This window comes from Urocitellus parryii, chromosome 9 (genome assembly GCF_045843805.1).
Source record: "Urocitellus parryii isolate mUroPar1 chromosome 9, mUroPar1.hap1, whole genome shotgun sequence".
Lineage (NCBI taxonomy): Eukaryota > Metazoa > Chordata > Mammalia > Rodentia > Sciuridae > Urocitellus > Urocitellus parryii.
Window position 1 is genome coordinate 82766940 of NC_135539.1, and position 22276 is coordinate 82789215.

General features: G+C 46.8%; 1 protein-coding gene across 1 annotated transcript in view; it reads left to right on the forward strand.

Annotated features, from left to right (window-relative positions):
- Nid1 (nidogen 1) overlaps positions 1–22276 on the forward strand; it is a 71408-nt gene that overhangs the window by 15210 nt on the left and 33922 nt on the right. Inside the window, exons 3-9 of the mRNA XM_026412497.2 lie at positions 1632–1858; positions 4153–4535; positions 6951–7100; positions 10272–10523; positions 12891–13091; positions 14898–15143; positions 17374–17517. Of these exons, the coding sequence (XP_026268282.2) occupies positions 1632–1858; positions 4153–4535; positions 6951–7100; positions 10272–10523; positions 12891–13091; positions 14898–15143; positions 17374–17517 (1603 nt within the window). The remainder of the gene's footprint in view (positions 1–1631; positions 1859–4152; positions 4536–6950; positions 7101–10271; positions 10524–12890; positions 13092–14897; positions 15144–17373; positions 17518–22276) is intronic.

Consider the following 22276-nt stretch of genomic DNA (forward strand, 5'->3'; position numbering starts at 1 on the left):
CTGATGGTGGAAGGACACTTTCTAATTAAAGAGAGGAATTATGTACATGAAATGGTAGGTTATAGTGGCCTAGTACTCCTGAGGGACGGGGTGGGGGCAGGCTGTAGCAGGGGAGGCAGGAACCATATGTGCCCCTGAGTGTTCAGGACACAGGTCTTCATAAACCAGGTGGGCTCTCTTGGGTGCAATAGTCAGGAAAGGCTTGGAAACCCTGGACTTGCCCTTGAAGGAGAAAGAGTGTTTGAGTAGGTTAAGAAATGACCTACCGTGGCTTTTTGGGGCAGATCTCAACTTGTCCTATGAAAAGTTCCATTATTTAATTTTGATAGGATAACTTGGTAGAGAGAAACTCGGAAAGATCCAAAATCACACTAAAGGAGAGGTGTTGCAGACTGACGGTTCCCAAAGTGTGTGCCATAGAACACCAGCCCTACAAGATAGGCCTTGGGGTAAAGGCCTCCCCTGGCCACTTTAGTTTGGGAAATGCAAAAGTTATAGCTCCCTCTTGGTGATTCACTCTGAAGAGTCCTGTAGTAAAGAAACTTGCTTAAATTGGGTTTAACTGAGCATTCTTCAAACCTTTTGGCCATATCTTCCCCTTACCCCTACCCCCAAATAAGGCACATCACATGGGGTATGACCTGCATTGCCAGCTGTTACCTGTCAGAGTACCATATTGGAGAAGCTCCCAACCCCTTGCACAGAGCCTTTGCACGCCCTTCCCAGCACTGTACCAAGTTACCTGCAATTCCCTGTCATGCCCCTCTCTCTTTGTACAGTGCTTTGCATGTGCTGTCCTTTCTACCAGGGGCATCCTCTCCCTGACCCCTACAGGTGGCACACTGCTCCTACTGGTTTGTTCAGGCCCTTCTGTGAGGCTGTGACCAGCTGTGGCCTCCTCCCCTCCCACTTCCTCCTTTGGCTCCCACAGTGCTTTGCACCTATCACTGCTGGGGAATCTGTTCCCAAGTTTTGCAAGGCTTTGTTCACATGTCAGCTTCTCTGCCTAGACTGTACATGAAGTGTAGGGCCACGTGTTGTTTCCATCATGTGTGCCGAGCTCAGGGCAGTGTGTGGCCTGTGGAAAGGTGTTAATGTGTAAGAACATGTTTTAGCTCGTTTGAGCTCCATGGTACTGATGCACATGCTGAGGTTTAGAGAACTTCAGTATCATGCCCATGACCTCAAGACCAATAAGGAGTACAGCAAAGATTTGGATTGAGGTCTATTTTCTCCCCAAACTCATATTTTTACTACCACATGATGACTATGCTTATTAAATATTTGCTAGCTGATAGATGTGATTGGATATGTTTAATGGCTTTGGAAACAAAAGCCTCTCTATTCTGTGGGTAGAGATTTGCCAAATTGCCATCATATTGAGGTTCCATCTGTATAATTTTTGGCCAATAAGGTAAGAGTTATGTAAAATATATTCATTAATTAATTGGGAAATGTCATGTGTACATAGCTCTGGAGATATTTCAGTGGAGCCATGTTGAGAGAGAAGGTGAGAACAAGAAGGTGAGAACTCTCTCTATAGTGCTCTGTTCAGAGCCAAGAGAGCTGCACATCTGGAGATCTGTAGGTATGTTGCCGCTGGGTAGCTGAATTTTAACTCATCTCCACAGAGAAACACGTTCCAGGCTGTCCTGGCCTCCTCTGACTCCCGCTCCTATGCCATTTTCCTTTATCCGGAAGACGGTCTGCAGTTCTCCACCACATTCTCCAAGAAGGATGAGAACCAAGTGCCCGCTATGGTTGTGTTCAGTCAAGGTTTAGTGGGATTCCTGTGGACAAGTGACGGAGCTTACAACGTGTTTGCTAATGACCGAGAGTCGATTGAAAACTTGGCCAAGTACGCTTTCTTTGCTCTTCAGTGGATTCCTTCCTAATAATATTATTATTTTACCAAGGGAAATGCAATAAGCATTACAGATCATTCCCTAAACATGTTTCTGCAGATTTAAATTTTATATGTAGTTTTTCATATTATGAAATACGATTTTTCTAAAGAGCTTAAGGGAACATTCTCAGAACCAACAGATATGCTATTTTTTAGAAGTCGCCCTTGTTGAGAACAGTTTCCACCATGTCCTGTAGAAGTCATTCACACCTGTCCTCTGCCAGGAACTGAAGGCTGATGAAATCTGAACCCCTCCCTCCCCATGACGGAGAGACACTCCTACAACATTGACTATGCTCAGTGCTCTCAGACCATGGCAGTGTTGACCAGAGAAATTTTTAATTTCTATAAATTAAAAATCTTTCCTCTCTCATTACTCTTTAAAAAACAAAGACTAAGTCCAGCCCCTCCTGATTTCATATTTTTCAACCTAGCCTAAAACCCTCTGTGCTTTACTCTGTGGGCTCCTGGTAGATGCTAACAGCATGTTTTATGATGGTAGGAGGAGCCCAGGTTCTTAGTGCTTGCCTGTTTCTGTGGTATAAATATTCCCTCTGGGGTCAAGTTCAGGCTATTAGTGCCATGTAACTCGGTGCAGAACTGAGAAAAGATGCACCTTATGTACACTCTCACCATAAAGATACCATGGACTCTAACCCAAGAACACGGATACATGTCAAATAAACAGGACATGATGAGTTTTGAGTATTTCTTGCCTTTTAAAACATATACTTTATTAAATTGAAAATTTATATTATTTCATTTTTTTCAATGGCTGTGTTTAATAACTGGCATGGAAAATTTCTAAAAATTTAATAGTTTTCCATCATATAATGTCATCATTTTATGTAATTTTCTGATAGGTCATCTCTGATCATAGATATGAAAGAACAGTAAAGGTGGTGGAGCAAGAAGTAGGACTTAGAGTTATTCAGCTGCCCTGGATAAAATACCTTTGGATCTAGCATCTCATTGGCTTTTCACTACACCCTTTGAACACAAAATGGTAAACTGAGACCTGTACAGAATCCCATAGCTAGGCTAGTTGGGTTTTTAATAAACCAATTCTGTACTGTTTTCACTCACAGGGTGTCTGATACCAAATGTATGTCTGTTTGTTTTTTCCCTCTCACACCAACCAATTCTCCAGTGCTCTGGATGCAGACTGTGCATCCTTAATTTCTATTTCAACTCTGGCACTAACTTCCTACAGTTAAAGTCGTCCCCACAGGTGCAGGGTCCAGCCCCACATACTGCCCCACTTCAGAAGCCAGGCACCAGCCTTGCAGCTCCACCTGCACCTCTCACCTCCCAGCAAGGACTCGGGGCCTCCCGACTCTGTCCTCAGGTTCAGTATTCAATGGAAGAGTTCACAGAGCCCAGAAAATTGCTTTTCCCACTATTATCAGTCTGTTATAAAGGACCCGCTGTAGGGACAACCAATTGAAGAGGACACAGGGCATGGTAGGGGCAGGGTGCTGAGCTCCCAGGCCCTCCCCACCACCTCACCTCCTAGCACCGCCAGTTGTTCACCAACCCAGTTCTCCAAGCCCTCACATGTAGGGTTTCATGGAGGCTTTGTTTTATGGGTATTGGTTATTGACTGAATCCCAGCTGGTCCCTCCAACCTGGAGGTGGAGGTGGAGGTGGGGTGGGTTGGGGTGGGGCTGGGATGGGACAGAACCTTCCCACTCTCTCATTTTGGCTTGGTCTTTCAGGCCACCATCCCCTAATCTGAGGCTATCTGTGAGCCCTCCAGCCACCAGTCAACTCACTAACTTACATAGGACACTTCTTTTCTATCATTTTGGAAATTCTAAGTGTGTTCAGAACTCTTGTGTCAGGAACCAGGGACAGAGACCAATTGTATGTTCTCTGTTACATCACATCATGCCATGGAGAGTGCGTAGTGGAGAAAACAAATGACCACAGACACCTTAGCATAGAAGGTAGGGTAGATAACAAGTGGTCAGTACAGCAGGCAGCTTGTGAATCCTGCTAAAGTCTTTGGACTATCTGGGGATGGTGGAGGCTGAGCCCTTGCTAGTGTTGTGCCCACAGGGGTATAGCCTCCCCAGATTGCCCTGGACCACCTGGGCTCTAGAATAACCAGACACAATGGCTGCTGCCCTCCCACTCCATCCAGGCCCTGCTGGTGGGTGAGGGAGATGGGTTTCAGATTGACAGGGTTCCCCAGGGTTTCTCCCCTGCTGGCCAGTTTTCAAGAAGCCTTCCTTGTCCCCTAGGAGTAGCAACTCTGGGCACCAAGGCGTGTGGGTGTTTGAGATCGGGAGTCCGGCCACAGCCGATGGCGTGGTACCTGCAGATGTGAACCTTGGACCAGATGATGGAGCACAGTATGAGGAGGAGGATGAAGATTACGACCTGGTGACTCTTCCTCTGGGCCTGGAGGATGTGGGCACCACATCCCTCCCCTACAAGACTTCAAGGAGGGGAGACACTGACACATACAATGTCCCCAGTGTCCTCTCCCCCCATCATGGGGCTACTGAGAGACCCCCAGGACCCTCCACAGAGAGGACTAGGTCCTTCCAACTGCCATCGGAGAAGTTTCCCCAGCAGCACCCTCAGGTCATCGATGTGGATGAAGTGGAGGAAACAGGAGTTGGTAAGATCCCTAAAGTCCAGCCAAGTTGGACCCTTGGGTTTCCAGAGGAGAGTTCTGCTGGGGGTGTGGGTCACATGCTTTGTGTGGGGGCTTGTAAGAGTGGGTGCTTGGGGAAGAGGGGTTGAACTCAGTGCTGAGAGCATGGGGGTGTAGCCCTGGTGCCTTTGAAGAGCCCAGTGATCTCTCCTGGATTAAGACTATGGTTCTAGAGATAGGGGGTGTCCGGTGTCCTCTTTCAAGATTCCTCATATTCCATTCTGTTTTAAAGAGAAACATGCTTTGGAGTTATTTTAAAAGTCAGAATTTCTTATTTGTGACTTCTGAGATCAGAAATATATTCACCCACCTGAAAAAACATTGTAAAAGTTCTTTTGGCTATTTATGTGGCTTATCTTTGACATGTATTTCCTCTTGGTTTTTTGGAATTAGAATGGCTGATTATTTTTCCTCCCAGGACCTCTCAGTCTCAGAGTTGATTTGTGAAGATTAAAAAAATACAAAATAAGAAGATGCCCTTTAAAAAATAGTTTCACAGGGCTGGGGTTGTGGCTCAGCGGTAGAGTGCTCGCCTAGCGCGTGCGAGGCCCTGGGTTCGATCCTCAGCGCCACATAAAAATAAATAAATAAAACAAAAGTATTTTAAAAATAGTTTTACAGTTTAATATCTGTTAGTCAGCTATATTGGTTTTTTTTCTATATTTTGAGGAAAAAATAGTTTGAGCATGATTTAATTTGTCTAATAAGAGATATTCAAACTAAACTGTGTTTTTTTTTCTCTTGAGATTGCTATATAATCCATTGAGACTTATGGGTGGGATAGTTTAAGCCTTTGAACCTATTTTTTATGATTCTTTACTGTTTCTACCAAGATGTTATCAGGAGAGTCTAGTTCACTCCACACTCTTCATTTTTTTAAAAAAATTTCTCCTTATTTGTTTTGATGTATCTCATAGCGATAGTCAGAAAGGTTGGTTCTTATTAAGCACCCCAAACAGACAGGATGGGGTGCTTACCGGGAAATGTGATCACTCACTTCTGAGGCACAAAAATGAAGGAGTTGAATTTGGCAGCAGGACAAGGACATGGGCTTCTGTCTCAGGGTTCCCCATACACAGGGCACTGGGATTCCTGGGGTGAGGCCCACATCTCTCAGGCTGTGGCAGTCTGTCATGGGTCCAGTTTGATCTCCCCAAGAATTGATTATTCTTATTTGCAGTTGTTGAGCTTGAAGACTCATCCTATTTCCGCCCTTTCTAGGTATCTCTGAAATTCTCATTTGTGAAGCCGTTGCATTTAAAGAAGACCCTACCTAGACCCAACAACTTAAGACAACTTAAGACAGTGTGTTACTTGATATTGGAAAAAGCCTAGCTTTGAACTCAAAATGTGTCTGTAACAGATGTTTTTCCCAGTTATTCTGTCGTGTTTATTAGAAAGGTCAGCCTTCTGTGGCCAGTGGTGCATTCCTGGTGTTGTCTGCATAGTCACCCTCAGGTCACAGTGGACCCCCTGAGAGTTGGCCACAGCTGGGGCTTATGCAATCAGTGTCCCCTCCATTGAGTCAGGGCCCAAGTGCTTCTTGCTGTGAACACTATCCTTACACACACCGGAAATTCCCTTCCCAGCCTGCAGGACCAGTGGAATCTACCTGGGGTTAAACATTACTTTGATCTTCACTGGTAACAGTCAATTATAAATGAGATCATTACTCCCTCTAAAAGTTCACTCCTCTTGTGCTTTTGAACTCATTCCAAATTAATTTGCTATGGATCATTAAATTTAATGAGCTAGTTCATGATTCTAATAAGGTGAACTTGGGAGGCGGGAATTTGAACTAGGAGAGATTCTTTTTGATACTTGGGTCAAAGACTTTTTTTAGACCAACTGTAACTGAGGGATTATTTCTGATCAGCTTTTGAGTATCAGAGCTTTGGAATTGTTCCCTGGGAGAAAGGAGGAGATTTACATAAATATGTAGTAAATACATGTATTTAATGGTTGTTAAAAATGGCAAATTTTATGTTGTATATATTTTACCACAAGAAAAAAGAAAAAAACAAAAAGATATATTTTAAAGTTCTCCCAAATGTGAAGCTGATCCCTCTGGCCAAATCAGACATCACGTTTGTTGGACCCTGGATGGCAGAGCTTCAGTGACACCAGGAACCCTGGGTTATAAGTGGTTCTAGTAGTTCAGGCTTGTGGGGTCTCAGCTGTTTTAGACTCGTTATGCCCAGCGGAGCCCCATCACCTCGCTAGCTGCGCACAGTGGGTTGGGGTCTTCTATGGTGAGCTGGGTCCCCAACTCTGACAGGTAGGGCCCCCGCAGAGCTTGGGGGCACCCGGGGAGACGCCTCCGGGCCCAGGCGCGGCACAGCGCAGCGCTGACCCATGTGCCCTTCTTTCTGGAAACAGTGTTCAGCTACAACACGGACTCCCGGCAGACGTGTGCCAACAGCAGGCACCAGTGCTCAGTGCACGCCGAGTGCAGGGACCACGCCACGGGCTTCTGCTGCCGCTGCGTGGCGGGCTACACCGGCAACGGCAGGCAGTGCGTTGCGGAAGGTAACTGGTCCTTACTGCTCAGCTTGGGGGAGGAGGAGGAGTGGGGTTTTGCTTCTGTGTGTCTATAGTGCGTCATGTCCCCGTGGCAGGAACCGGGAGGTTTGCTGGTGTGCCACCGCTCTCCCCTGTGCCTTCTCCTACTCTACCCTGCCTTCCTCTGGACATGCTTATTGTTCTAACATGGAGAAGTTCCTTTCTTTCCTGTGCTACTTCTGCATCTTGGGAGTGACCATCTCTGGAGCATCCAGTGTCCCTCTTCATAGCAGCCCCAGTGCTGAAGTGTCTGTCATAGCCTGGACCAGGTGTTGTCCAGGCCCCTCACCTGCCACAGTCTCTGCCAGCCTTCTCCATGTTCTTGTCCTTGGAGTCTCTACCTGGTGCTGCTCACAGACCTGTCTTAATGGTAGTGGCCCCGGACTGGATCCAGGGATGCTGGCTTAGCCCATGGCTTGCAGTGGGTCAGGTTTATCCTAGGGGTCCTCCCTGTGTTTCTCTTACCTTGTGCCCTGAAATCATAGCAGGGCTGTGGTGGAGCTCAGGGGTGCACTCTGTTAATCCCAGAGGGCCAGACCACTGTGGGACCAGCTCCAAAGAGGACTCTAGGATGGGCTGTGGGCCCTGAAGTCCTTCCTCATCCTTGATGCTCCCAGATGGTCAGAAGAATCTTCTCTGTGCAAATCCAGTTCACTCAGAGTGAGGCCAGAATTAAAACAAAACCCCACTACACTAAGCCTTTGTCCCTTCATCTGCCACCAAATTGCTTCACTTCTCATGGGTCACTTTCCTTGTATGCTTAATGAGAACTTCAATTGCTTTGTAAAATCCTACTAAATGAATCCCAGTTGTAGAAATGTGTTCTGCTTTTCAGATTCTTTGCCATAGCTGTTAAGTCAGGTCATTTTAATTTGCCAAAAGCAAAACATTGTTTCCTTCTGGGTCTTAATTAAAGTTTTTTTTTATTTCTATTTTTTAAAAATACTACCTTCAGCCATGGAAGAAAATTCAGTATACTTTTCATGTTAATTTTGGGGGTTGTTTTTAACTTCTTTAGAGTGTTTTCTATTTTCTTCCAAATCTCGTCACCCCAGGGATTGTGTGCCTTTGCCTCTTTGTTTCAGGCTTGGCTTTTATACCTCCCCACCCTGGAGAAGCTTCCAAAATCCACAATGAGAGCTTAATTCTTAAAGAGCAACCTCATTAGCCTCCCTTCCCCACCACCCCCACCAAAGAGCAGTTTGTTTGACAGCAAGCTCAGAGATCACAAACTGTTCAGCCACAAATTTTGATGTTATATACACACTCCATAATAGTTTTGTGGTTTAAATATTTGTTGCATTCTTGCTACTTAATTTTTTTTTTCCTAGCTCAAAGTTTGATGGAAAGTTTCTGTTAGTTCTGTCCACTTGGCTTTCCGGCCTGTTTTTGGAATTGTTCTGGGACGCATTTTTTCGCTATTAGCCTGCTGGATTCATAGTATTCTCCAGTGTAATCGAACAATGTGTGCAGAATTGCTTGTGAGTGACCCTGTTTAGCAATCTGGGCATGTCCAATCAACAAAAGGTCACCAGAACATAGGGCACTCCCAAGGTATGAGCCCATCTGTGTAGGATTATTCCACAACGTTTACTGAGAATTTACTATGTGAAGAAAACTGCCAAGAACAAGTGAGGGGGATGGGTGAGTCAGCTCAGTAGCTGATAGAATTTAATTCACCCTCACATCTAGGCAACCAAGGTGACCTTCATTTTATCTTCTATTTACCTCTTCCTTCGGCTTTTGTTTTTTTGAGATACAGCTCACATACCTTATTAAGATAGACAATTAGATGGGTTTAGTAGATTCACAAGGTTGTGCAACTGTGGCCTCTGTCTAATCTTAGGACATTTTCATCACTGTCACTCTCAGCAGTCACTCTTGATTCCCCACAGTTCCCAGCTGTGTCCACCACCAGCCTGCTTTCTGTTCCTGTGAGTTTTTCCTGTTCTGGACATTTCATATCAATGGAGTCATGTGATTGTGGCCTGTTGTGTCTGGCTTCTTTCACTCAACACCGTGTTTTCAAGGTTTATCCACGTTAAAGTCCACATGAGCATTTCATTCCTTTTTCTCACCAAATACTACCTGTGGATGGATAGTCGAATTTTGTTTATCCATTCATCGGGTGATGGGTCTTTGGGTTGTTTCCCTTTATAGCTGGGATGAGGAAAGCTGCTAAGAACATCTGTGTACAGACTTTCCTGTGGGCATTATGTGTTCTGTTCTCTTGGGTATATGCTGGGGAATTGGAATTGTTGGGTCATATGGTAGCCTTCAGTTTTTGTATCTAAATACAATAAGAGCAATTTAATGTCTTTCGTTCTTATTATTTTCCTTATTCAACAATACATACAAGTTATAAATATTCAGATATATAATGCAGAAAATGATTCACCATACTGTTCCAACTTAGCTTCTGTTAGCAGTTTTCCCCCAGCTGTAGACTAACACTTATGAAGGTAATTTCTAAAGCCAATGATATTTTACATGTACTGTGTCAGGTATCAATCACATCGTTTCCAGTTGCCTAAAAGGAACTTCCCTCTGCCCCAGTCTACCAAGTGGCTGTGTTTCAGAGGGTCTGTCTGGGGTCTGTGACGTCCACTCTGCCCACATCTCTTCTGGATTGTGCTGTGTGAAGCTGCAGGACTAACGTGTCCACCCTAAGCTTGGGAAATAAGACATAATTGAGCCCATGGGCTTGTTAAGGTGTTTTGTGGATCAGTTGCCACATGCCCCAGATTCCTAGGGCCATTCAGTTTAGTTTCAGTGCTGTCCTGGAGAATGAGTAATTCTGCTCTTTTACTCTCAAAAGATCTTTTATATGATCTAAGGTGCTATTGTGCTGGCTAGCATGTCTGTGATATTGCTCTTCTCCTGGAATTACTTGCCCCTGAAGTTCCAGATCATGCAGTGGCTCCCAGTGGAGTTATCTTTCACTCTGTCCACTGTCAGTGACCTGAAAGAGAGGCAGCCACATTGGAATTTCTAAGGCTCCCCATGCACGGTCATGGCTGTGGTTGCTTATGTTTTCCCAGTGCTTTCTTCACGAATGGGTGCAGGCTCTGTGGACATGCTCCTTTGGAAGGCTGGCTGGAAAGCCTTCTCCACCTCCTCCTTCTGTTTCTGGCTCAGGCTCCCCCCAGCGTGTCAATGGCAAGGTGAAGGGAAGGATCTTTGTGGGGAGCAGCCAGGTCCCTATTGTCTTCGAGAACACTGACCTCCACTCCTACGTGGTGATGAACCATGGACGCTCCTACACGGCCATCAGCACCATTCCTGAGACCATCGGCTATTCTCTGCTTCCTCTGGCGCCCATTGGAGGCATCATTGGATGGATGTTTGCAGTGGAGCAGGACGGATTCAAGAATGGGTTCAGCATCACTGGTAATTTACATCTGATATTAAATTACACTGGTAATTTAAGATCAGTCAGAGTTTAACGTGGGGCCTGGGAAGGCCTGGGAATGAGTGGAGAGGGCACCCTGAGCCTGCAGGCAGCTTTTGATAAGCATTTTGTCTGTAGAAGGGTACACTATAGTTCTGCCCTGGAAATACAATGATGAGGTCAGATTAACACGTAGTACTCATTAACTGAGACTGCCTAGAATTGTTTTGAACAGGGAGCAATTTCTTGGTGGCTATTTAGAATAGAAATCTCTGCAGAGCAAGTGATGTCAGCTCACATATCCCCACAGCCAGAAGGGTGGTGCTGGGGCTTTCCTCCTCCTCCTTATCAAACCTGCCTCCAAATTCCAAAGCAATCTGGGCTGACTGGACATTCCCTCAGTATCTTGTCAGAGAAAAGGAACCTGCCATTGTCCAGCTGGTGAATTAAGCCTGATAACCATCACCCTCAGGACTCTTAGGAAGCCATGGAGGCTCTTGGAGCCTGTGCCCTGTTGAGGATAGTGCAGGCCTTCATGGATATGTGGGCAGATAACGGGGGACATTCCCTTGGTGTGGTGGGAGCCCCTCCTTTGCTGTGCCAGGTCCCATTCCTGGTCACAGCTGGATGGAGAAGCCTCATCCTTCATCTCTGGGCTCCTCCTGTCATGCTGGGCGTCACCCCCTGCCTTCCCCCACTGCCTGAGGTACCTGAGCGTTAGCCTGGGCTGGTTGGTGGAGCAGAGCCTCTGCCTTGGCTTTACCCTGGTCATCATCCATAAGTTAGGTGTGAAAATGCACAATTTTCTGAAGTGTGGCCATTTAGAAAGGAGAGAACCTGGTGTGAACAGGGTACACTACCCTAAGACTTGCCGGTTTGGGCCTGGGTCTTCTTCCTGTTCTGTAGGCCTGTGTATTTTGAATATTGTAACCACATCCATGTTCTCACGCAAGCAAGATGCTCTTTGCAGATAGCTGAGCTGCAGCAGCCCACTGACCCTGCTCTTCCTAGCACAACTTCCCCAGGGTGCTGCTTGTAGTGGGTTACTACTTATGGGTGATGATGCATAGGAGAAGAGGAATTTCAAATTCCCTGCACCAGCAAACCTTTGTAACTCTTAGTTTCTCCAGGACTTATGTTATTAATTGGATATTTCCCTGGAAATTGGGTAATGACAAAGCAGAAGTTGTCACACATTTTCTCCAAAAGGCCATTTAGTACATACTTGAAGCTTGGCCCAAATATTTTAGGCTGCATGGCTTCTGTTACAGCCACTCAACTCTGTGTGGCTGCAGAGAGAAAGCAACTGTAGACAGTCCGTATACAGAGGAGCCTGTGTTTCAGTAAAACCTTATTAATGGGCATTGAAGTTTCAATTTCATATATTTTTCACATGTCATGAAACAATATTCTTATTTCAATTATTTTTTAACCATTTTAAAACATAAAGAGCATTCTTCTCTTGAGATTGATGCAAAGGAGGCAGCCCTCGAAGCTCAGTACGGAGCCTGGTTTGCTGTCCCCTGCTGTGGTGGGGGCATGCTCTTGTGGAGGAGGAAATCGACTGGACGAGGGGGAGCATTCCCCTGCCTGTCTGGGCTGCTGCCTTGCCCAGACCAGGGGGAGGTCCCAGCTCAACACCGTAGCCAGTGATCTCAGGGTGGTATCTGGTACTACTGATGGTTTTCCCTGAGAAATGGGCCCATCCTGACTGGGACTTAGCTGTTTCAATATTTATCACCTTACTGTCATCACAGAATGCCAGACAAGTGTGCAGAACAAATTGTTTTTTTAATTTTTTTTAACTTGTAGATGGACACTATACCTTTATTTATTTTTTATGTGGTGCTAAGAATTGAACCCAGTGCCTCAGACATGCTAGGCAAGCGCTCTAACACTGAGCCAAAACCCAGCCCCCAAACACTTTTTAACATCCTTCCTGTCCTCTAATCCTTATAGGATAGATTGTCCCCCTTCTATAGCACCAGGAAGTGGAGGCTCAGAGGAGTTAAGCAACTTATTCAAGTTCATCCAGCCAGAAGGGGGCATGCTGGGAGCAGACACAGGTCCCCTGCTTTTTCTGACCCAGCCTGGAGCCAGTGCATTGTAGATGCTGGTGTGTGGCTGGGAAGTGACTTCTGTCCTCTGAGTGACTTTATTAGACCACTGGGATTCCTCGGTGTCTCCAGCCCCATGTCCTACCAGCCAGGCTGAAGCACCTTCAGAGGAGGTCCCCGCCCACCCGTACCTCGTGGCACTGCCATTTTAAAACATAAAATTAAGCAACTTTAAGCAACCTCGAGCTGTGATGGGAAGGAGGGTGGACGGGCCTGACAGCGGAATGACAGGCCACTGTTGCTTTCCAGGGGGCGAGTTCACCCGGCAGGCTGAGGTGACCTTTGTGGGCCACCCAGGCAAGCTGGTCATTAAGCAGCAGTTCAATGGTATTGATGAGCACGGGCACCTGACCATCGACACGGAGCTGGAGGGCCGCCTGCCGCAGATCCCGTTCGGCTCCTCCGTGCACATGGAGCCCTACACAGAGCTCTACCACTACTCCAGCTCCGGTGAGTCCCAGCCTGGGCCAGCCCAGGGACAGCGACACATTACGCTGTGATCCAACCAGCTGTACACTCTCATGGGCTTGGCCACTCTGGGGTCTGGAAAGGGGATTATGCAGACCTTTGCTTATTACACTTCCTGTCCTCCAGTGATAGACATGGGGCGTACTTGTAGGGAATTGGTGCAAAACAGGAATAAGCTTAACTTGGAAATTAATTTAAGAGTATTTCCCTTCCCCATCATCTATCATCAAATATCCCAACATATTCCATAGTTCAAAATAAAATAATAAAATTTTACCATAATAAACATCTATCTGTAGCTTTTAAGCTGCATTTATTCTCCATTTGTTACCAAAAAGAATTCCAGTTTTACCCATTGTTAACATTTTGCCATGTCTCTCTGTGTGCATGTGCATGTGTGTGTATGTGTGTGAACATGTATGCAATTTTTTCCTGACCATTTGAGAGTGGGTTGTATATATCACAATTGTTCATCTCCTAAACACTTCATGTGTTTTTCCTAAGAACAAAGACATTCTACATTATAACAATCAAAATCAGGAAATTTAATACTGATATGATTATATAATGTATAATTGGATGTATAATTTTATTTAGATCAAATTGCAGTCATGTTGTTCTATCTTTACTCTCCAGGTAACATCAAACCATGAATATTTAATAATTTCACTAAGTGGCCCTTGGAAACACCTCTGAAGGAGCCTCCAGTTCTGCTGGATGCCTGTTAATTTAAGTCCTTCTCCTGTGTTCTAAAGCTTAGGCTATTTCTAGCTTTCCTCTCATGAGGAGTTGAAATGACCATCTTCACATAATTCTTGGCCAGATTTCTGACTTTTCTGAGACTCAGTTCCTAGAAACAGAGGTACTCAGTCAAACAATAGGACTTTATTTAAAAGGCCCCTATGAAATCGCTGTCCAGGGCCCTGGGCTTGGTCCAGTCCTAGGGTGGGAGCCTGTGGGGGAGCCTAGGACCGCGCGGCGCAGCCTGCGGAGCCAGATGGCCTTTCTGGCAGGCAGCGTGTGGGAGCAGGACAGGAGGCGGCCACTGACTGGTGTTTACCCTTTGGCTTTCATGCTTCTATTATGGAGCAAACTGCAGCAGAGCACAAAACTATAAAGAGTCTTTTATACATTTTTTTTTTAATAGGAAGCTGAGGGTTTTGTTGCATGGGCGAATAGCAGCTGTTCTGCTTTGGGTGGCCTCTCCTCTCCTCTGCTGAGGTTTGCTCAGGACACTTGAGTAGTTTTGCCAAAACTGTCTGCTAAGATGCATTTAATGTTCCCTTTTTAAAATATGACAGTACTGCTTGGTTGGGGTGGTGTGGTGCAAACCCTGTTTACTGACTCCCAAGTGAAATCAACTACAGAAAGCAGGGAGCCTGCTGCTCATCATATAGTGAGTGCTCAGGAAATGGTGGTTGTCTTGGTAATAGGGTCAGTTTGCTTGCTTCCAGAAATTTTGCCTATGTGACTTCATTTAATCTGCACCCAGCTCATTCCACAAAAGAAACCAAGGCTAGTGCTGCTGGCACTACTCTTCCTGCCAAACCTTGCCTCTAGTTCTGGGAGACCTAGGCACCTACAGAGAGTTATTTGATTCACAAAGGAGCCGATATTATTAATAACGCCAGGGCTATCGGTGATGGCCAGGGACATGTGGCAGGCAGTGTGTGGCCTTCCTCCTCCAGTCCATGGGCCTACCTTCTGGTTGCATCATGGACCGGACGCCACCTGTGATTTCAAAGCCCTGGATGAGGAGGTGAAGGTCTCTGTCTTTCTCCCACCCAGTGATCACTTCCTCCTCCACACGGGAGTACACGGTGACGGAGCCCGAGCGGGACGGGGGTGCGCCTTCCCACACCTACACCTACCAGTGGCGCCAGACCATCACCTTCCAGGAGTGTGTCCACGATGCTTCCCGGCCGGCCCTCCCCAGCACGCAGCAGCTCTCGGTGGACAGCGTGTTCGTCCTGTACAACCAGGAGGAGAGGATCCTGCGCTACGCTCTCAGCAACTCCATCGGGCCTGTGCGGGGTAAGGGACGGAGCCTTGCCTCTCTCTGCCCTCGCTCTTTGGAAACCCCGCTCTGTGACTTTGGGGTTTTGATCTGTTACTCTCCTAGGAAAACTGTGCTCAAATGTCTTCTGAAAAGAAAATTGCTTGTCAGCTGTGATTCTTGTGATTCTTGCCAAACCCAGTTAGGATCCCTCGGGGGAGGGTGCCGAAAGCTAACAGATGAGTGATGCTTCGGGGTCCCAAGTTGGTGGCTTGGACAGGACATTTAAAAATTTTGGTTTTTGTTTTTAATTGGTACATTAATACTCGTGCATATTAGTGAGGTATAGTAATTCATTTCTATGCAGGTATACTATGTGTGATGATCAGGTCAGGGAAATTGGGTATTCATCCCTTAAACATTATCATTTCTTTGAGTTGAGACAGTCTTAATTCCCTCTGTTGGCTATTTTGAAGTAAATGCCATCAACCTCAGTCCCCTGCTGGGCTATAGAACGTGAGGAGTTATTCCTCCCATCCAGCTGCACCCCATGAGCCCCCTTTCCCTTCTCCTCGCTGTCCCTACCCTCTGGTTTTCACTATTCTACTCTTATTTCTATGAGATCAACTACATTAGCTATATTGAGCCCCTGCATTTAAGTGACATTGTGCAGGGTTTGTCCTTCAGTGGCTGACTCATTTTATTTAACATCTTGTCATGGATGACAGGATTCCATTCTTTTTTGGGGGAGTGGGTACTGGGGATTGAACTCAGGGGCACTCAACCACTGAGCCACATCTCCAGCCCTATTTTTTAAAAATATTTATTTTTTAGAAGTAGTTGGACACAATACCTTTATTTTGTTTATTTATTTTTATGTGGTGCTGAGGATTGAACCCAGGGCCTCGAATGTGCTAGATGAGCGCTCTGCCGCTGAGCCACAATCCCAGCGCCCCCAGCCCTATTTTGTATTTTATTTAGAGACAGTGTCTCACTGAGTTGCATAGTGTCTCATTGTTGCTGAGGCTGGCTTTGAACTCATGATTCTTTTGCCTCAGCCTCCCAAGCAGCTGGGATTATAGGTGTGCACCACTGTGCCCAGTGGATTCCATTCTTTATGGCTGACTGACATTCCATCGTGGACGTCTACCGTGATTTCTTCATCCCTTCCTAGGGGACCTTTCAAACACCCAGATACTCCACCCTGGAGGAACCGTGTGCTTAGGGCCTGAGGAAATGTGAATGAGTCATGCACAGAGCCCAGGCCCAGCTCTCGGAGACTCACACCCCCCGGCTGGGTTGGTGGAAGGGACTGCCAGGGAAGTGCTATTGCCACATGTCAGCGCCTGTCCTCCCATTGTCCCCATGAGGTCCTGCATAACTGGGACATGTCCCTTTTCCAGATGTGATTCTTCTTCCATCCTCAAGTCACTTCCTCAACTATTGGTTTGTCCCTGGTTAGCTCTGGGACAGCGGGAAGTAGCTGAGGCTCTCCCTGTTGACAGCCGTGCCTCTGAGCATCAGGAGTCAGCACAGCACTCCTCACCCTTCTTTTTTCTTTTTTTTTGGTACTGGGGAAAGGACTCAGGGGTGCTCAACTACTGAGCTATATCCCCATCCCCCCACCCACTTTAAAAAAAATTTTTGAGGGGCTGGGGATGTGGCTCAAGCGGTAGCGCGCTCGCCTGGCATGCGTGCGGCCCAGGTTCGATCCTCAGCACCACATGCCAACAAAGATGTTGTGTCCGCCGAGAACTAAAAAATAAAATATTAAAAATTCTCTCTCTCTCTCCTCTCTCACTCTCTCTTTAAAAAAAAAAAAATCTTTTTTTGAGACAGGATCTCACTAAGTTGCTGAGGGTCTTATGAAATTGCTGAGGCTGGCCTTGAACTTGTGATCCTCCTTTCTCAGCCTCCTGAGTCACTGGGATTACAGGTGTGTGCCATGATGCCTGGCACATTTTTTTTTTTTTCTTGAAGGAACAGATAGTAAATATTTCAGCCTCTGCCAGCCACATACATCTCAGCTCTGCCATGGCAGCGTGAAAGCAGCCTTAGACCATTTGTAAGTGAATGGGTGTGACTGGTTGCCAGTAAAACTTTATTTTCAGAAACAGGGAGGGAGCCAGGTAGAAGAGGGTCGCAGGAAATGCAGGAGCCGGCTCAGCCCCCACTGCTCTCAGTCACCAGTGGAGCTTGCTATCTGGGGCAGGAGGCCTGTGGGAGTTCCTGACCACTCACTGGGTCCCACTGCCTCTGCCTTCACAGATGGTTCCCCAGATGCCCTTCAGAACCCTTGCTACATCGGCACTCATGGGTGTGACACCAACGCGGCCTGTCGCCCTGGACCTGGGACACAGTTCACCTGCGAGTGCTCCATTGGCTTCCGAGGAGATGGGCAGATCTGTTACGGTACAGCCTTTGATTCTGGCTCTCTGGGGCTGGGGCTGGGGCAGTCGGGCTAGCAGGAGCATCCAGATTCTGCAGGGCCAAGAGCTGGGTCCGGGGTGGAAGTTCAGGTGAGATGCAGATGCGGAAGGACGTGCCACGCCTGAATGGTGTACGTCAGCACTGCTGACCCGGGTGACGGGGGCTCTGTCCCTGTAGTACAGTACATGTGACGTGCAGATGCCCAGCGGCCAGCAGTGTCCTGGGCCACACTGCTCTCTGTGCTGAGCACACAGGGCTGAACGGAGGTGAGAGCCAGTGACGTAGCCGTGGCTGGGTTCACCCTGCGCTGTTTGCATTTAATGCTTCACAAACACCACATCATCTAATTCTCCAGCACTTTCATAGGATAGAGTCTTTCATTCATTCCTGTTTTAAAAGCTGAGATTTAATTGTGGTAAAATGTGCCATTTTTAACTATGCCGTTCAGTGTGGTTAAGGACATTCTGCTGCTTTGCAGCCACTGACCTCCAGAACCCTTCATCTCACACGACTGACTATGAGCCCGTTAAATAACCTCTTCTCTTCCCCTGGGTCAATGGCCACCATTCTACTGTCCCTATGAATCTGATGATTCTTGGAATCTCTAGTGGAATCACAGTATTTGTCCTTCTGTGATGGGCTTATTTCACATACTGCAATGTTCTCAGAGTTCTTCCACGTAGCACATGTCAGAATTTCCTTTTTTGAAGATTGAATAATATTCCACTGTGTACACATACCACATTTTATTTCTCTATCTATCAGTTGATGGGCACATGGGCTGCATCCACCTTTTTGGCTGTTGCCAATAATGCTGTTGTGAACGTGGTGTACAAACACTGTTGAAGCCTCTATTTTCTGTTCTTTGGGTTATATACTCCAAATGGGGTTACTGGATTTATATTGTCATTCTATGCTTATTTTTTTGAGAAACCCCCACACCGCTTTCCGTAGCAGTTGTGCCGTTTTGCACTCCCATCAATAGTGCACAAGGTTCCGATTTCTCCATATCCTTGACAGCACTTGTTATTTTTTTAATAGAGGCTCATTAACATGAGCCAGTGACAAAAAATATTTGAACTCAAGCCTGTGACTTGACCATCTGCATTACTTTGCCTTCTTGTAGCACTTATTTTATTATTTATGACTTTACTTCAAAAGCTTTCATGTGAATAGCTTGATATTTATATTTGTTAATCCAGTACCAGAGCAAGAATGTCTGGCCCCTCATCCAGCACTATTTAAATCTGCAGTAAAGAGCCCCCTAGTAAGGGTAAGGAATGCTCGACCTGAGGTTCCCTGGCACAGGGAGGAGTGTATTCACATGTTTGCCCAGAAAAACAGGCAGCTCCCTCCACCCTTGCTTGACTGGGGAATCAGAATCTGGCAAGTCGACAGCCTTGGGATTTGGGAATAATGCCTTAAGTCTGGAATTCAACTCCACTGACTGATTGTGGCTTTGGTGTGTGATTCAATGTGAAGCTCAGCAGGTCCTGAGGCAGGATATGTGGCATTTGCTTCCGTGACCCTTGCATGCAAGGTGCTCATTGGGGTGCCTGAAGCATCGGAGGGCAGGGCCTTGACGCAGAGACAGGCTGTGTGCTTGTTTGGCCAGCTTGCTGATAGCTTTGTAGTGTGGAAGAATCCAATCTGAGATTCACCTTCCTGGTAACACTCCACCCGAGAGGACACCTGCTCACCTAAACTGTTAATTGCCCAGTCTTTCCCTAAGGAGCGAGGTGGTCTTGGGTGACTGTGTTGACCCAGGACAGTCCCAAGCAGCACAGCACTGTGTGGATATGCAGAGCTGTCCTGCACTGTGCAGAGGTGATGGACACCATGCAGGGTGAGCCTCCTTCATTTGCCCACACCTCCTCAGTCCTTATGCAGTCACAGCAGCTTCATAAGTCACCTGAGTGTTGGAGAGTTGGGGGGTCCCCAGCCTGCTGCTGCTGACTGTGACCTTCAGGCTGATTCTGCTTTTGGCGCCTTAGCTTGGTGCAGAGGTGGCTTCAGCTCGGAAGGCTCAGCCAGACGTGCTTCATGCCATCCGCTGCTATCCTCGGAAGTTCTCAGAGGCCCTTGCCCAGGAGGGCAGGTGGTCACGTGCATTGCTTTTGTGCTGAGGTCAGTCATCATTCTGGAATGTTAGCTCTGTGGAATGTGGGGCTGTTCCCAGTCGGGCTGGTCATTGTTCTGGGTCATTACAACATGCTTCAGAGTGTTAATGCATTGGGACACGAGGCTTTCAATAGGAAATTGCATTAAGCAGATCGCTTTGTGTGTTATTTTGACCTGGGAAGTGCCTAGGAGGAGAATGAGGATGAGCCTTTGTGACTCGGTGTGTGTGCTATTGATATAATGACTCCTGGCCTCCAACACAAGCTAGCTTTGGTTAGACGTCTCACAGCGAACTTCCCAGGTAATTTGGAGATTTCCCATTGAACCAAAGCACTCTCATTTTCTGTACCCGTCAGAACAGTGCCTGTGTGCTTCTCAATTTGGAGTCTGTTGAGACTGTACTGGTTAATCTCTCATGGAGTGATTTTTTTTTTTTTGAGTATGTAGAAGGCATTTAACAAATCAATAATGAAGCACGTCTCCTCGAAGATCTGGCCTTTAAAAAAGAGCTGAATTGGAGCAACAGTTCTTGAAAATATGTGAAAAGTAGCCACTGTAAAAAAAAAAAAAAAAGCAAAAAAGAATAATCCAGGATTTTGCTATTGGACTGGAGAGTGATTATGTGAAGGGAATATCTCTCCAGAGAGAAGGTTGACCGGAAACTAAAGAATAAGCATCTTCAAGCAGACACCATGGTATGCCATGAGAAACAGTTGTCACAATTACCAGGTCACTATTCCCAATAAAGAAAGGTTTAAGGTTCTGGCCTCAATTTATAGAAGAGGAGATTTAAATTACACCTCAGGAAAAATTTCCACACTTCAAGGACCATGAAACACTCACAGGAAATTTCGAGAGTCTTGTCTCTAAAGAAAGGACATCCGGCTTGGCTTGTATGTGTACACCTGTGTGGTGGGGGTGGCTGTGCTTTGTCCCTCTGCTCCGAGATCCTGTTTGTCTCTGGTTCTGCAGGCCCAGCATATGAAAAGAGCCCGATTGCCTAATGAGCTATTTCAAAACACATAGCTTCCCTCTCTATAAATGTTCCCGGGGAGGAATGGAGCTTGGAAAAGTTCCCCTGGTGATCTTGCTCTTCTGTCTTCTTGATTGAAAACTATTGCTGTGCACTCTGGTGCTGGTGGGGTGGGTCTAAGCCTGTTGGGTCCTGTAGCCAGTACAGTGCGTCCGGCCATCTGTGCGAGGAGAACCCTCTGGGGGCAGTGGTGCAGGGGTGGGCACTGGGATGTCTCTCCCAGGCTGTTGGTGGCAGCCGGCAGATGGAGTAGTGAGGTCCACCCTTGCTGCCCGACCCCAGCCCCACCCCAGCCCTAGCTTGTACTGTTCCGTAACCCTCCAGCTGTGCTTGGCACAGACCTCTTGCCTGAGATCCTGTCTCTCTCTCACACACTTTTCTAAAAGAATTGACTAATATTTGGGTTTTTAGTAGGAGGGATTTTGCTGGGTACAGGACTAACTATGGGGCTGATATGGCAAAAGTGCTTGTCCAAGAAGCCAGCAAGCATTTGTTTTACCCAGGATGGGACTGGCTAGATGGGCCATTGGAGGTAGACAAGAGGCTTTGCCCTGGGGAGGGGACTTCACAGGGGGAAGGGAGGCGAGTGGCCTCAGCCATTATGGAATCCTGTGCACACATCTCAGACACTCTGAGAATGGTGTTGGCGTGGGAAGGACCTGTTTCACCCCATCGGTGGATAGGTAACCAGGGTTATGAGAGGTTAGCTCAGTTTTTTGTCTGCGCCAACCAGACCAGCCTTACACTAGTGGCAGCTGCAGACTGATCCCCAAAGCCTAGTGGCCATCTGAGGGCTGTGTCCCTGCAATCAGCCAAATCCTTCACCATGGCTGGAGGTTGAGGGTGGATACCTGATAATTTTAGAAGTGACGTGCCTTGAGCATGCTAGGCATGCCTTTGGCCTGCATCCATTTTCTGAAACCCTCCGAAGATCCTTCAAGATGATTATTAATATGATTATTTACCAATGGGGAAACTGAGGCTGAGTAGTTGGGTAACTTGTTCAAAACCACAAGAGCTAGTAGTAAAAGCAGGTAGGATTTGAACCTAGCATATTCAACTCCAAAACATGTCTTCCCCTGTACATCACCCCAAGGCAATGGCTGTAGTACTGTCATATGAAAGGACATCACCCTACTGGTCAGCTTTCTGTCTTATTGAAACCAGAGTTTGAGACAGAATTGGGTTCTCCACTTACTGCTGGTGGGTGCAGCCTGTGCAAGCTGCCCATTTTAGTGTTGGCAGCTAATTACAGCACGATGCCTGCCAGTCAGTGCCAAGGGTCATGGCCAGCAAAACTGGGTTCTTCTCCACTATTGTGGAGGGACAGGGGCAGCTCTGAGGGGTGGACTGTGCGCTTCAGTGTTGCAGCAGACCTCAGAAGCTTGCCACTAACTTCCTTCCAGCTTCTTGTTGCTATGGAAGGTCAGGGTCAAAGGAGTAGAATTTTTTTTTAAGATACAAAGAAAAGACCCAACAACTCAGGAGGCTGAGTCAGGAGGATCACAAGTTCCAGTTCAACCTCAGGAACTTAGCAAGGCCCTATGCAACTTAATGAAATCCTGTCTTAAAATAAAAAAATAAGAG